The following is a 17,122-nucleotide window of genomic DNA, read 5'->3' as shown; positions in this document are numbered from 1 at the left end:
TCTCTGGGGCATGCCAGTATTTAAGTTTCACCACTGGGAAACTGACCATTTAGTCCTAATCTCTATTTTCTGATGATTAACCTGTTACCAATTCACAATAGGACACTGCCTCCAATCTCATAACTTTGTAATTTTCTACATGTATTTTATTTTTATATTCTGCTTTCTAGCCACTTCAGAGCGAATTGCATTCAGATACTTTATCAAACACATTCTGGAAATCCAGGTACGCCCTTATCCACATGTTTAATATCACCTTATTAATAAGGCAAGTCATTGATAAGTAAATATGACAACACTGAATAATTACCAGCTGAGCATTCCCAGCTTTACCGCAGAATGCACTTACCTGAAGCTGCATAACCACATAATTAAACTTCTCGTTTCTTCCACAGCCAATAAACCGGCAAACATGATCCTTCCCTGCAGGAAACAGACAAGAAAGCACAGGATGTAAAGAGAGACTGAGAAAGAGCCAAGAGGCAGCAGAGGTCAGAAGTGAAGCACCTGTAGTTAGGATAACCTGATGGATATCAAACTGTCGCCACTAAGATAGATGTGATTAAACAAATACAGATCTTCCTATCTGGTGCAGGAGGATGTGCAAAGGCCGATTGCACTGGGACAATCTCATGTGGAATCTGACCCCAGAGACAATATGGATCTGTGAAACCATACAGCCAAGCAATCTGAAGATACTGTGAGCTGTGGAACAGATCAGATCAGTTACTCTGTCTGTCGAAGGAACACCTTTGGTTTCTGAGAATCGAGTGGAGCTCCAATGAACTCCAACTGTAAAGATGAGTTCAAGTTGGATTTGGAGTCAATTATGACAAATCTTCAAGATCTCGGGAGTTGCGCTATTAAATGTATTTATTACTTGCCCTATTATCAAAAATTAATGCCCAGGGCGAGATACAACAAATAGGAATAAACTCATCGTCAATAAAGCAGAGTTGCTTACATGTATGTAACAGGTGTTCAAGGTCAGCAGGATGTCAGTCCTCACATGTGGGGAATCCCTAGCATTAGAAACATAGAAATGATGGCAGAAACGATGGCAGAAATGATCCACCCAGTCTGCCCAGCAAGCTTATGCCAGTATCTGCTGCACTGTGCAGTTACCCCCGTGCTTATCATTTCCCCAGCCCGTAAACGTCAGGGCCCTCGGATGCTGTTTGAATCCAGTTTCCCTTAACCCTTGCCATGGAAGCAGAGAGCAACGATGGAGTTGCATCAACAGTATGAAGGCTTATTGGTTAAGGGTAGTAACTGTCACACCAGCAAGTTACCCCCAGTTAGCCCCATGCACTCTTGTCTTCATTTCTATCCTCTAGCCTTTAGGGATTCACAGTGTTTATCTTATGCCCCTTTGAAATCCTTCACTGTTTGCGTTTTCACCACTTCCTCTGGAAGGGCATTCCAGGCATTAAGACGGCTCTGAATGGAAAAGGAGGAAATAACTTTATAGGGCAGCCTGGAAACAAAATAATGGGCTCTAGGAGGAATGGAGCTGAGTTTTACACCTGAAAAAGATTCCACAGTACTGACTGGCCAAACCTGTGACATCAGAAGTCCCAATAAATGTGTGACGAGAACGCCACATCGCAGCCTTGCAGCTCTCCTCTATGGAAGGCTACTAATACTGCCAACAGAACAAAAGGAGATGCAGATAGAAGTGAAGACTTTTGAAATCCAAACTGTGCAATTCCCATTGCCTCTGGTGGACATGTGGTCTGGGAATAAATGTTGGAAGGACAACCAACTAGTTAAGGAAGAAGTCTGACACTGCCTTGGGCAGGAACTTAGAATGGTTCTGCATGCATCCTATTGTTGAAAAGCTTGGTATAAGGTGGGTAAATTACCAGGGCCTGGAATTTACAATGATCTTGCATACTGAAGTAAGCACCAACAAAAATATGGCGGGGGTGGGGGGGGAGGGTCACATGATGTGGTGATCCTGAACAGATGTGAGTCTTAAGGCTCCGAGTGCCATCCTCTGGAAATCGTTAAATAAACGCACCATCCGGAGTCAAAGACATTGGATTCCTAGAAATGTGAGAGCATCTTATATCGATCGGTAAGTATATGTACAAATCTCCGCATGTGATGCCCTTGAAAAGGGATAAAAAGGGGAAGGAAAAGCCATACCCGGGAACTGATAAAATGGCCACTGAACAGGAGAAAGGAAGCAGGCATATTTTAGACAGCGAGACCACTGCTGAACCAACTGCAGCAGTAGTTGCTCTCCAGAATAAACTGAGTTCTTTATCAGAGCAGATTGCAGACCTTAAAACTACATTGTCAGAGACTGGATCCAGGATGGATAACAGGAACTAGAGTATATGTTCTGGAAGAAGACTGTGTCCTGCGCTGGTAAGCTGCTGTCTTTAGAAAATTAGTGCTGCGACAAGAAGAGAAAACAGGTCTCATAGAAGCAATATTATATTGGTGGGCCTGTCGGAATCAATAGAGGAACGAGATTTGCTGGTTTTCCTTGAAAAGTGGTTGCCTGAAACCCTGAATTTTGCAGAACTTGCTGGCCTTTTTAAAATAGAATGGGCAACAAGCGGGAGGGAGAAAATCAACCCAGCACCTTAATTGCTAAAATTCTTAATTTTGCCCATAAATTATGCAAGTTTATTGCAAAAATAGAACTGCTCAATACCAAGTTGGGCACGTTCACATTTTTTAAGATTATTCAGCGAAAGTGTCCGCTCAACGGAAGGAGTTGAACCCTCTGGGGTAGATTTTCAAAAACGGCACGTTCGTGTACTTTTGTTGGCGCTCCAGGCGCAAACAAAAGTATGCGGGATTTTAGTAGCTACGCGCGTATCCACTAAAATCCTGGATCGGCGCGCGCAAGGCTACCTATTCCGTGTAGCCGGCACGCGCCGAGCTGCGCAGCCTGCCGCCGTTCCCTCCAAGGCCGCTCCGAAATCGGAGCGGCCTCGGAGGGAATTCGCTAACGCCCTCGCCTCACCTTCCCCTCCCTTCCTCTACCTAACCCACCCCCCCGGCCCTGTCTAAACCCCCCCTACCTTTGTTGGGGGATTTACACCTCCCAGAGGGAGAAGTAAATCCCCGTGCGCCAGCGGGTCGCTAGCGCGCCAAGACGCAACCTGGGGCGGTTCCGGAGGGCGTGGCCACGCCCTGGATCGCCCTGGGCCGAAACCACGCCCCCGGGCCCTCCCCCGAAACACCGCGTCCCGCCCCCAAAACGGCGCGCCGCTCGGCCCCGCCCCCGACCCGTCCCCCTCGGAAAACCCCGGGACTTACGCGAGTCCCGGGGCTCTGTGCGCGCCGGTAGGCCTATTGAACATAGGCGCACCGGCGCGCAGGGCCCTGCTCACGTAAATCCAGGCGGATTTACGTGAGCAGGGCTCTTAAAATCCGCCCCTCTGTGTTGGGCATTGGTGCAAAAGCAAATGTAATTTTCCTTATAGTATTCAATGCAGCTCCAAATATTGCATGCAGGAGCATCTCATTTATTTGACAAGACAGAAGAGGCTAATATGTTTACTGAAACGCTGCCATAGAATGTTAATGACAAATGTTTGTGCTGTTTTCGTGAACTGAATAAAGCTGTTGAAATAGCCTAATGGATGAATGGTGCGAAAAATCTCTATACTGTTGAAGGCGTTTTATGAGCACATTTAAGCTTATTGTTTTATTTTTCACTGCACTGCTGGAACATAGTTCACAAGTTAATCATCACAATCACTGGATGTTAAGGTAAAGTGAGCCATGAATCTGGCTAACCTGTGGCGAACTTGAGGGTGGGCATTGGACCTTGTTGTACACGACACCGACGGCAAAGATGGCGCACAGATGGGGAACATTCCCATGAATGCTTTGACTGCTGCATTGGAAGGGTGGTTGAATACGTTGCGGAGACGGTGCGCCTGTGGTATGGAATGGAACACACAAAGCTGCTGCAAGGCGGGGACACATTGTCAATGATTGTCTATTATGCGACAGCATATTGGACACAGGTATAGAGGTACACTTGCGCTGGAATATATTTGGTTTTTGACGCAAGGATATTGTGGGAACAGTGCGATTTCACAAACACGATTGGAATTCTTTATACAACAGATACGGTTCTAATGACACGATGCATCACTGACCACAGATTTGGAAAGGATAAATATCCAAGTGCATGCAATCGGCTGATTAATGGAGTAGGATCAGAACAGCGTATGTTATACAGTCAATGGCATCACTGGCTGCAATTGTGGACTTTGTGAGAGACCTGTCATAAGGGATGTGCTACTGGGAGGGGAGCCATGCTTACATGAAGAGAGAGCTCCATTTTATGTTATATGTTTAAGGGAAAGTTAAGGTCTTTCCCTTTGTTATCCTATGTTTTGAGGTTCACTATGAATGGACAAATGTGATGGGATGGCATCCTCGCACATGACAGTGTACCCTCTGCTCTCTTCAGAGAGTCACTTTGCATGCTAGGGCATTGGTGGGGGATCAATGGGGGAGGGGGAGGATGGGGTAGGAGAGGGGGTGGAAGTTGTTGAAGCAAAAGGGAAAATGTTTAAGAAAGTCACAGATACCTATTTAGTTTTTGGTTCCTTTTTCAATGTGAATGGAAAGGGGTGATTAGGCTGGGAAACGCCTCTTGGAGAAATATTAGATTGGTAATAGATCAGTTGCGGTTAATTTATAATATATTATAGTCAAAACAATGAGATTAATAACATGGAACATGTGTGGGATAGGCTCTGCTGTTAAGAGATATAAGGTACTCAATACCATGAAGCGTTTCAAGGCTGACATTTTTACAAGAAATAAAATTCACAGATGTGGAACATGGCAAATTATAAAAGAACTGGGTTGGACAAGTATTTTATGCATCTTTTGGTTCTAAGAGCAGAAGTGGCTATTTTGCTTCATCACTCACTCTCTTTTCAATTAACAAGATACAAGATTCTGAGGGAAGATATATTTTCATAGAAGGGCAATTTTTTAAGAACATAAGAACTTGCCATACTGGGTCAGACCAAGGGTCCATCAAGCCCAGCATCCTGTTTCCAACAGAGGCCAATCCAGGCCACAAGAACCTGGCAAGTACCCAAACACTAAGATGATCCCATGCTACTGATGCCAGTAATAGCAGTGGCTATTGCCTAAGTCAAATTGATTAATAGCAGGTAATGGACTTCTCGTCCAAGAACTTATCCAATCCTTTTTTAAACACAGCTATACTAACTGCACTAACCACATCCTCTGGCAACAAATTCCAGAGTTTAATTGTGCGTTGAGTAAAAAAAAAACTTTCTCCAATTAGTTTTAAATGTGCCACATGCCAACTTCATGGAGTGCCCCCTAGTCTATTATCCGAAAGAGTAAATAACCGATTCACATCTACCCGTTCTAGACCTCTCATGATCTTAAACACCTCTATCATATCCCCCCTCAGCCGTCTCTTCTCCAAGCTGAAACGTCCTAACCTCTTTAGTCTTTCCTCATAGGGGAGCTGTTCCATTCCCCTTTATCATTTTGGTTGCCCTTCTCTGTACCTTCTCCATCGCAACTATATCTTTTTTGAGATGCAGCGACCAGAATTGTACACAGTATTCAAGGTGCGGTCTCACCATGGAGCGATACAGAGGCATTATGACATTTTCTGTTTTATTCACCATTCCTTTCCTAATAATTCCCAACATTGTTTGCTTTGACTGTCGCAGCACACTGAGCCGATGATTTTAAAGTATTATCCACTGGGTAGATCTTGATGGGATCGTCCCCCATCCTCAGTCTCATTGGTGGAGGTTTCCTGGGTATTTATATGAAGACCTTCAATTTCAGGAATACCTGAGAGAGAAATGGAAGCAATTCCATACCTTTAGCAAAAATATCTCTGATCCACTCCTATTTTGGGAAATGGCTAAGGCTGTGCTAAGGGCAACACTATTGAATATGTAGCACATAAAAAGAAATGCATAGTTAATGAGATTTTGCGATTAGAGCATCCATTAAAACTAGATAAACAATTTAATAAGAACCCGAATAGAGAAACTTAAAATTCAATATTTGGCAACGCAAGTTAAATTAAATATTTTTTATACATCAAAGAACAAAACAAAAAAAAAAAGGGGCTAATGGCTCTACAAACAAATTTTTCTTACACAGTAATAAACCAGGTCGTATGCTGGCCAATTTAGTAAAAAGCAGATTATGTAGAACATAACACACTGATAAAGGGGGAAGACTGACAAATTCCACTAAAGAGATTTGCCAAACCTTTCATGACTTTTATAAAGATCTTTATACAGCTGAGGAAGGGGATTGCTTGGCGAGACAGATATTTGGAGGAAGTACTGCTTTTTAAGTTGACTCCAGAATAATTGAAAATAATTCCCCAGTGAATACGTAGGAGCTCTGGGGTGCTATTAGGCAATCAAAAATGTTTAAATACCCTGGACCCGATGGCTTACCTGGAGAATTTTATAAATTATTGAATGAGATTTGTCCTCTGTTAGCAAACGTTCATGAAGCACTTTTGACTATGACAGAATTGCCGAATAAAACAAATAGAGCTACTATAAGTGTGCTGCCTATACCAGGTAGGGACCCCATACTTCCGGATCATATTGACCTATTTCTTTATTGAATTATGATATATAATTCTTTGCACAAATATTGGCAGACAGAGCATTTATTTTGAAGAACCACACACCAAGTGGGTTTTGTAAAAGGTCACTTGTCAGTGATAAATGTTCGGAAAATCTTGGCAACAATAGAGCATGTCTAGACAAAAACTGAAGTCCCTTCTTATCAGTTTTGTCGCCAAAAAGGCTTTTGATAGAATAGATTGGAATTTTTTGTTTGAATCATTGGAAATTTGAGGTTTTGAGGGCCCTTTTTGAAATTTTTAAAAGTATTATACATGAACCCAAGAGCTCGAGTCTTAGTTAACGGAGATCTAACAGCAGAATTAATTTTACCAAGAGATACTAGACAAGGGTGCCCTTTGTCTTTTATTATTTGTGTTAGTTTTAGACCCATTAATATGTAATATAATTCATAATCCTGGCATTCAGGTGGGAATTGAAGTTGGCCATAGAGGCAAAAACTCATAATAAAAACTTTTTAAAATATATCCGAAGCAAGAAACCTGTGAGGGAGTCAGTTGGACCCTTAGATGACGAAGGGGTTAAAGGGGCTCTTAGCGAAGATAAGGCCATTGCAGAAAGACCAAATGAATTCTTTGCTTCCGTGTTTACTAATGAGGATGTTGGGGAGATACCAGTTCCGGAGATGGTTTTCAGGGGTGTTGAGTGAGATGAACCGAACGAAATTACTGTGAACCTGGAAGATGTAGTAGGCCAGATTGACAATCTAAAGAGTAGCAAATCACCTGGACCGGATGGTATGCATCCTAGGGTACTGAAGGAACTCAAAAATGAAATTTCTGATCTGTTAGCTAAAATTTGTAACCTATCATTAAAATCATCCATTGGCCACCCTCCAGTCTTCAGGTACAATGTAACCCCAATATTTAAAAAAGGCTCCAGGGGCGATCCGGGTAACTATAGACCAGTGAGCCTAACTTCAGTGCCGGGAAAAATAGTGGAAACTATTCCCAAGAACGGAGATCCACGAACTGCGAGGCAACTGCACCGCAGAAAAGAAGAGACTGAGGGGGGACATCGCGTGGATGTGCGGATAGTAGCAGGCTAGGCATGCTCAGTCTGCTGGCCAAAGTTTCTAGAAACTTTGACAAAAGTTTTCTGTGCCGGGCTCCATCGGATGAATTCACCCACATGTGAGGACTACCACCCTGCTTGTCCTAGGAGAAGTATCTCTGAATATCTTGTTGGGTAAAGTTGACCGATATGGGCACCTAGCTGGCTTTCATTTGAACTTAGACAGATCTGAAGCTCTTCCCATAGGAGACTGGAGTCAAAAACAGTAGACAGACGAATTTTCTTTGAAATGGGTAGATGGGATGATAAAATTACCTGGGGATTCTATTGCCAGGGAACTTAAATTTATTGCGGGAATCCAATATATGTAGATTACAGTGGCTCTCAACCTTTTTTCTGTCGGGACACACCTGACAGATGGTTCTCACATGCGTGACACACTGACCCATGATCGTCACAGGGCTAGTTGTAAAAGTACAGTTTGCATCCACGGGAACCCCCCTGACCCACAATAATGGATGTAAAGCAGAATTATGACATTCCCCATACAACTCACCCTACAAAAAAGATATTCTGATTCTGGTGTCATCTCAGTAACAGCAACTCAAAATCCTTCTACTTCCAGGCTCAATAGCCCTACTTATGAAAAGACAGCAGTTTACCACCAAAGCATGTCCTCTTGAGAAAACACAACAAATAAGACTGATAAAACGCTTACATGCTAGTAAAATATCTCGGTAACAGACACAGAACCGACCTAACATACTCCCAGGATCTGTAGTAATGCACATAAACTAATCCGCACACAGTTACACCTGTATTATGGAATACACTCAAACAGGATCAACCCTATCTATGAAAAGGCAACACTACAAATATTAAATCAGGCCCTAAAAACCAATACACCTCTTATTAGGAAAACAGAACTAGCAAGCAGCTATAGATCCCCACACAGAAATAATTGTAAAACTATACTAATAAGCAGAAGAAATGTTTCACAACTATGAACAGAATAACATCCAACAATTAAACATTCTCCAAACACCAATAAAATATTTCAAAAAAAGCAGACACATCACATAATATTAAATAATTAAAATGGCAGTCAATCAAGAAAAATAAACTTAAAAAGCCACCTTTACCTACCCTCTCAAGCAGCTCTCCTACTCCTCTTTCATGTAGGCTGTAGCACACACCAGAAGTAGCAGTAGTGGCTAAGCTCTATACTCACACCTTTCATCAGCTCAGTCAAAACCACTTTGAAAAGCTTTACTCAAAGCAAGGCCCACATGAAACAGACAACTAAAAGTTGTATGAAGATGGACTTTTCTTTTTATATGTGGGTGATAAGTATCAGCTGCACTGAGACGAACCCTAACTGGGTTGGTCTTCAAACCAGTCTCAGAGATGTAGAAGGTAATCAAGTAGCTTTTGTGTAGAAGAGGAGAAAGGATCTAGGGCCTCTCTCTCATATCATGCAGCAAATATCTTACCCTTTAAATGTCATAATAGCAAGAGTGGAGAAGCCTCACATGCCAGAGTGCAAATGTAAACAAAGAAATGTGAGGAAATAATACTTCACTTGGAATACATATCCAGCACAGCTCACTGCTTCAACAGCAGGGGGAATGAAGAAAATAGGATTTATATTCAAACAACCAACAAGGACTGAATTGCACAGGCTGGGTAAACAAATAAGAGTGGGAGTAGTTTGCTTATTGTGGCAGTTACTACCCCAAATCAGTTAAGCCTGATACTTCCACTTGAAATACATATCCAACGCAGATCACTGCCTCAATGGCAGGGGGATGAAGAAAAGAGGATTTATATTCAGACAACAACAAGAACTCAATATAGGTGTATGCATCCGTTAGGCCAAAAGAGCGTAGCCAGTCTCCTTTTTGTAAAAGGGGGAAACCATCTTGAACTTTTCCTTTTTTTAGAAACTTCTTCAAGGCCCTCAGGTCTAGGATGGGATAGAGTCCTCCTGTTTTCTTTGGAATCAGGAAGTACCTGGAGTAGATTCCCTGCCCTATTTGCTCTGGTGGTATGGGCTCGACCACTCTAGCCGTTAAGAGGGAGGAGAGCTCTGTTTGTAGTACCTCCTGATGTGCAACTGGCCCCCAAAACGAGCATGGAGGGCAATTTGGCGGGACACCCAATAGGTTTAATTGGTACCCCTGATGGACGATGGACAAAATCCACTGGTCCGAGGTTACACTGGGCAACTGGTTTGCAAAGAACCGCAACCTGCCCCCGACTAGAGGGTCCATCATACCGGGTATGGTCAACATACCCGGCCCAGTCAAAACACCGTCCCTGATGTTGAATGAGGAACTGGCTGAGGCTTGGGAGCTCTCTGCTGCCTGGAACGGCCATGGGAGCTCTAATGGTGTGTACGGGATTGAGGAAGCAGAAAGTACTTCCTTTGGCAAAAGAAAGACTTCCTGGGCGCCTGCCTCAACAGCCTCCTGGATGAGGAGGACAGGTCCAGAGTGCTGGAGGAGAATTGCTGGAAGGTTTCGTGATGGTCCTGGAGCTGGGCCACAGCATTCTTCACTCTATCTCTGAAGAGACTCTCTCCAGTGCACGGCACATCAGCGAGTCGTTACTGTACAACTGGTGAAATCCAAGGCCTGCAGCCATGTCAGTTTATAGAAACTCTGACATACGTTTTCTGCATCGGGCTCCATCTGAAAATATCACCCATGTGCGAGAACTACCATCCTGCTTGTCCTCTGAGAACACATTACCACTGTTTTGTACAATCTTCCCTGGCTTCTGACAACCTTTGTGTGCAATTTAAAGTCTTGACGTTGGCCTTTAAGGCCCATCAAAGGGATCTGCTATCCACATATTCTCCAGATGCACAACTGCGATAGGCTGATGGAACAGTACTTCATGTACTTTCCTTTAAAACCTATCGACTTTAATGTACAAGAAATCATTTCTTCTCCCCCAGGAGCTTAAAATAGAATTAGATATAGCAGTTTCTCAGAAAAAAATTAAAACTTATTTATTTAGATTAGCATATCCTCCGATTCATTCATATAAGTATTTTAGTCTGTGTAATAGCATTTTTAAGAATTCTGTGGGTTTTTTTTATATATTTGTGAAATGTTTTGTATGTGATGCTTTGGTTAGTTTTATTATCTGTTGCAATATTTTGTATATGTCTTAAAATTTAATCTGCTTTGAATGGCAAGTTGCACACTGAACGGCATATAAAACTAAAAGAAAAAAAAACCACACGCACAGAGGCGAGGAGAGGGAGAAAAAGTGCTCCCCCTACACCACTAGCCCCTTCCTCCACACACACGGAGGGGGGAAGAAAAGACTACAAAGTGGAGAGTATGGAATGGATGGAATACATGCACACATCCTGCTCTACCTATACACAGACATGGGGTGGAGAGACTACGAGTGGGGAAAGAGTGCCCCAGCCATACTTACATACACATACTCCCCCCAGCAGCAGAGTTGGTGAGCAAAGCAAGCAGGGGTGCATCACTTATCAAAAATAAAACTATGCAATCAAATGTGAGACTTTCACTTGAGGGAAAATAATAAACAAAACTATTGCTATAACATAACTTTAAAAAGGGAGACTATGATAAGATGATGAAACTAGTTAGAAGAAAACTCAAAAGAGCAGTTATAAGGGTTAAAAGTCTGCATGAGGCATGGAGACTGTTTAAAAACACTGTCTTGGAAGCCCAGATAAATGTATTCCTCAAATTAAATAAGATCTAAACAAGAACAAGCACATGCCAACTGGTTAAATGGTGCTGTGAAAAGGCTATTAAATACATTTGTTTTTTGTTTTTTTTTTTGAGTTTGTTGTTTTTTTTTATACAGGATTTTTCACATTCTCTCACTGATCAAGGTGGGTTATAAAAATAAAACCATCCATAAGTTAAAGGCATCTTTTATAAAATAAAAAGCAGGACCTAATGAGGAAAACAGAAAGCACAAAAGCACTGCAAAATTAGACATAAAAAAACTAAAAGTAGGCCACGAGAGAATTTGAAGACAGACTGGCCCAGACACAAAAACTAAAAATCTTTTTCAAGTACATTAAAAACAAACCTACGAGGAAGTCACTTGGGCCATGAGATGATTGAGAAGTAAAATATGTGCTCAGTTTGGCTAAGACCATAGCAGAAAAACTAAATTAATTCTCTGCTTTAGTCTTTATTGAAGAGAATGATGAGAAGATACTGCACCTAAAATACTAGTATGGGAAGAGCTGGTGAAACTGAAAGTGGACAAAGCCATGGGGCCTGATGAGGTTCATCCCAGGATACTGAGGGAGCTCAGAGATGTGCTGGCGGGTCCGCTGTGTGACCTGTTCAATAGATCCCTAGAAACGGGAGTGGTGCCGAGTGATTGGAGAAGAGCGGTGGTGGTCCCGCTTCACAAGAGTGGGAACAGGGAAGAGGCTGGCAACTACAGACCGGTTAGCCTCACTTCGGTGGTGGGAAAAGTAATGGAGTCACTGCTGAAAGAGAGAATAGTGAACTATCTACAGTCTGGAGAATTGATGGACCAGAGGCAGCATGGATTCACCAGGGGAAGATCCTGTCAGACAAATTTGATTGACTTTTTTGACTGGGTAACCAAGGAATTGGATCAAGGAAGAGCACTAGATGTCATCTACTTGGATTTCAGCAAAGCTTTTGATACGGTTCTGCACAGGAGACTGGTGAATAAAACGAGAAGCTTGGGAGTGAGTGCCGAGGTGGTGACCTGGATTGCAAATTGGTTGACGGACAGAAGACAATGTGTGATGGTAAATGGAGCCTTCTCTGAAGAGAGAGCGGTTTTAAGTGGTGTACCGCAAGGATCGGTGTTGGGACCGGTCCTGTTCAATATCTTTGTGAGCGACATTGCGGACGGGATAGAAGGTAAGGTTTGTCTTTTTGCGGATGACACTAAGATCTGCAACAGAGTGGACACGCCGGAAGGAGTGGAGAGAATGAGACGGGATCTAAGGAAACTGGAAGAGTGGTCGAAGATATGGCAGCTGAGATTCAATGCCAAGAAGTGCAAAGTCATGCATATGGGGAGCGGAAATCCAAATGAACTGTACTCGATGGGGGGGGAAAGGCTGATGTGCACGAAGCAGGAGAGGGACCTTGAGGTGATAGTGTCTAATGATGTGAAGACAGCGAAACAATGCGACAAGGCGATAGCAAAAGCCAGAAGAATGCTGGGCTGCATAGAGAGAGGAATATCGAGTAAGAAAAGGGAAGTGATTATTCCCTTGTACAGGTCCTTGGTGAGGCCTCACCTGGAGTACTGTGTTCAGTTCTGGAGACCGTATCTACAAAAAGACAAAGACAAGATGGAAGCGGTACAGAGAAGGGCGACCAGGAAGGTGGAGGATCTTCATCGGATGACGTACGAGGAGAGATTGAAGAATCTAAATATGTACACCCTGGAGGAAAGGAGGAGCAGAGGTGATATGATACAGACTTTCAGATACTTGAAAGGTTTTAATGATCCAAAAACAACGACAAACCTCTTCCGTAGGAAAATAATCAGCAGAACCAGGGGTCACGATTTGAGGCTCCAGGGAGGAAGATTCAGAACCAATGTCAGGAAGTATTTCTTCACGGAGAGGGTGGTGGATGCCTGGAATGCCCTTCCGGAGGAAGTGGTGAAGACCAGAACTGTGAAAGACTTCAAAGGGGCATGGGATAAACACTGCGGATCCATAAAGTCAAGAGGCCGCCAATGAAGAGTGGGTGACTCGCCAGAATGATGGCTATTGACACAATACCCTTATTAAATAAACATACACATGCTTACTGTGACTCCTACATCGCTCAAAGCTTCAACAGCAAGAGGTAATGGAAAAAAGGATTTGCACTCACAAAGAGGGGAGTAGCTGGCTTGTTACGGCGGTTACTACCCCAAACCAAATATGCCTGATACTTCACTTTCAATGCATATACAGCATAGCTCTCTGCTTCAATGACAGGGGAGAAGAATAACTGATACTTCACCACATCCAGCAGAGCTCTCTGCTACAACGGCAAGGGAGAAGAAAAAGGTGTTCGCACTCAAAAAGCGGGGAGTAGCTGGCTTGTTACGGCGGTTACTACCCCAAACCAAATGTGCCTGATACTTCACTTTCCATGCATATCCAGCGTGGCTCTCTGCTTCAACGGCATGGGAGAAAGACTAATACATCACGCATTTCCAGCATAGCTCTCTGCTTCAACGGCAGGGGAAAAAAAAAAAAAACCAAAAACAAAAAACTGATGCTTCACGCATATCCTGCATAGCTTCAACGACAGGGGTGAAGAAAAAAAGGATTCGCAATCACAAAGCGAGGAGTAGCTGGCTTGTTACGGCGGTTACTACCCCAAACCAAATGTGCCTGATACTTCACTTTCAATGCATATCCAGCATGGCTCTCTGCTTCAACGGCAGGGGAGAAGAAAAAAAAACCAACAAGGGCTGTACAACATAGTCTAGGTAAAACAAATAAGCATGGGTGTAGCTTGCTTATCGCGGCGGTTACTGCCCCTACTACCCCTAACTAATCAAGCTAGATATTTCACTTGGATGCAGCTCCATCACTGCTCTCTATATTAATGGTGGGGGTGGAAGGGGAATAGAACAAGGAGCTAAGAGAAACAGATAAGAACGAGAGAAAAAATGTGTGAGGCTTGCTGGGCAGACTGGATGGGCCATTCGGTCTTCTTCTGCCGTCATTTCTATGTTTCTATGTTTCTATATTTTCATTTCGGCCGGCACCGGGAAAGTGCACAAAAAAGCAGAACACACTGCTTTTCTGTACACCCTCCGACTTAATATCATAGCGATAGTATGTCGTAGGCCCAAAAAAAAAAAAATTTTTTTTAAATCTGCCCACAGCCCGCGGGTTGGAAGACAGATGCTCAATTTTGCTGGCGTCCATTTTCCGAACCCGTGGCTGTCAGCAGGTTTGAGAACAGATGCTGGAAAAATTGAGCATTGGCTGTCAAACCCGCTGACAGCCGCCGCTCCTGTCCAAAAGGAGATGCTAGGGACGCACTAGTGTCCCTAGCGCCTCCTTTTACCGCGGGCCCTAATTTGCTTATCTTTATTTACTGAATCGCTCACCCAGGAGAGTGGCCTGGGTGCTAGCCGGCTCTCCCGCGCGTCTCACTGTATCGGCCCGATATTTAGCATTTTTACAAGGACCTGGGATTGTAAAACTGGTATCCTAGGATGGTCAGATCATGTATCAATACCGCTGCACTTTAATACATTGGAGGTTTGACAATTCCCGTTTGAGGCTGGTAAGTTTTGTGACATAATAATGAGAAGCTTGGCTGACTATATGGATCCAAACGCTAATGGGATTAGATGCTTTAGGATGCAACAGTTGTTGGCCTGGCTCCATTGTACTGAAGAGCGGTGTCACACGGTTTTCATGGCGCGGGCCTAGCTGTGGCGGAGATGCAAGCAGCGCAGTGAGGGCCTGGAAGGTGCTGCGTCTTGCGTGCCGTGCAGCATCACTCACCTTGTAGCTTCTTCAGTACGGCGACTTCCATCTTAAGGACTTGCTTGGGCTGCTGGGCCGACTCCACCTTCAGGGCCACGTTCTCTCGGGTCAGCAGATCCACTGCTTCATAAATCTCCCCAAATCCACCACCACCAATCTTCTTCAGCTAAAAAGAGCACACAGACATTTTTAAGGACGTCTGCAGCAATGGGACAAGAGCATGCTTCTCTACAACACAGACCACAAAGACGGTCCATATCCCTGAGCGAGAAATTCAACTTGTCAAGGGTCATCTGTAATCATATATTATGCAAAAATGTTTTTTCACAAGTTATTTCCCTCACAAAAAAGGGAATACTTTCCCACTACTGAGCTAGTGTGCTAATCTATATTTGTTTTACAAATTGTATTAGAAATAGTCTGCCTCTAGTTCCATCATCACTGCTTGCAGTCCTCGCTCCTCTACTCATGACCTCCTAACACTGTATGTTAACTGGGCCAGCCCCCACCTAGAACTTACCTTTCCGACGGTGCTTTCACTCTAAAACCCCAATTGTTCCTTGTTCATGTTAACCCTGGGCAGGGAGCCCCTCAGGATCAGCTGGAGGAATGTACCATCCTTGCCACGGCACCCCCATGAGAGGTTGCAACAATGGTTTATTCCTATTTGTAAATAACAGAGTGACCCCTAGCATCTTTGAGGATTTGTTTTTAGTTTAGAGTTGAGTGGGCAGGCGCTTTTCCTTTCAGCTCCCTTAAGTTGGGATAAAACAGGCCCAAAGACTTGGCTGGGGAGTCTCACTCCGTTAACAGATTTATTTCTAGTTCATATACAGTGGATTAGAACCACTCTCTCTCTCTTTAGTTGTTTACTTACTGTGGGATTTTGTCTGAAGTTTTATTCATCCTTCCTACCTTAGAGAGAAGACTGAAGATTTGAGTTTTTCCCAAGTTACCTTCAGTCTAAGGCAGGGGTCGTGGGAACCTTTTTGGCTGAGAGAGCCATGAACCACACATATTTTAAATGTAATTCTGGTGAGGCCATACTAACTAAACCCCCCATCCTCCTGACCCCCCCAAGACCTACCAAATTAATTTACTACAACCCCCCACCCTCCTGACCCCCCCCAAGACCTGCCAAAAAGTCCTGGTGATCCAGCGGGGGTCCAGGGCTCGCAGACAAATCTTTAATAAAAAGTAAAATCTAACAAAACCCCCCCACCCCTCCTGACGCCCCCCCAGACCTCCAAAATTAATTTACTACAACCCCCACCCTCCTGACCCCCCCAAGACCTGCCAAAGTCCCTGGTGGTCCAGCGGGGGGTCCAGGAGTGGTCGGGAGTGATCTCCTGGACTTGGGCTGTCGGCTGCCAGTAGTCAATGGCACCGATGGCCCTTTGCCCTCACTATGTCACTGGGGTGCGACCAATGGCGGCGGTAGCCCCTGTGACATAGTAAGGGCAAAGGGCCGTCGACGCCTGCGTCAGGAGGGGGGGGGGGGGGTTTGTTAGATTTTTTACTTTTTTTTTAAAGATTTGTCTGCGAGCCAGATGCAGCCATCAAAAGAGCCACATCTGGCTCGCGAGCCATAGGTTCCTGACCCCTGGTCTAAGGGATCCACCAATGGTTACAGGAGGAATAGATACCAAGCTGGTACAAGAACTGGGAGGAGAAAGGAAGGAGAGCTGAGCCATCACACTGGTGCTCCCAAAAAGCTAACAGCTAAGGAGGTACCCACAAGGTATAAGAAGAGGAGAGCAGAAAACTGGAGAGTTCAAGAGCAAGCAATGGATCCCCGATATTTCAGGAGAGTCCTTAAGAAGATATGGGAACCGTCTCTAGTTTGCTCAGGGCAGATTCATAATCCATCCAAAGAGAGAAGAACACAGAGAGCGTCACTAAGGAGCCACATGTTCACTTACTACTTCAGCAAAGTTTTATGCGTTCTTAAAGCCTC

The 17,122-nt window shown here is 44.0% G+C and overlaps 1 protein-coding gene across 1 annotated transcript in view; it reads right to left on the bottom strand.

Moving 5' to 3' along the window:
* TTBK1 (tau tubulin kinase 1) overlaps positions 1-17,122 on the bottom strand; it is a 320,320-nt gene that overhangs the window by 261,601 nt on the left and 41,597 nt on the right. The window contains exons 2-3 of the mRNA XM_029592821.1: positions 15,184-15,331; positions 350-423 (exon numbers count right to left, since the gene is read on the bottom strand). Of these exons, the coding sequence (XP_029448681.1) occupies positions 350-423; positions 15,184-15,331 (222 nt within the window). The remainder of the gene's footprint in view (positions 1-349; positions 424-15,183; positions 15,332-17,122) is intronic.

The sequence above is a fragment of the Rhinatrema bivittatum genome, chromosome 3, assembly GCF_901001135.1.
Source record: "Rhinatrema bivittatum chromosome 3, aRhiBiv1.1, whole genome shotgun sequence".
In the NCBI taxonomy this organism is placed as follows: Eukaryota; Metazoa; Chordata; class Amphibia; order Gymnophiona; family Rhinatrematidae; genus Rhinatrema; species Rhinatrema bivittatum.
This window is presented reverse-complemented; position numbering and strand designations above follow the sequence as displayed.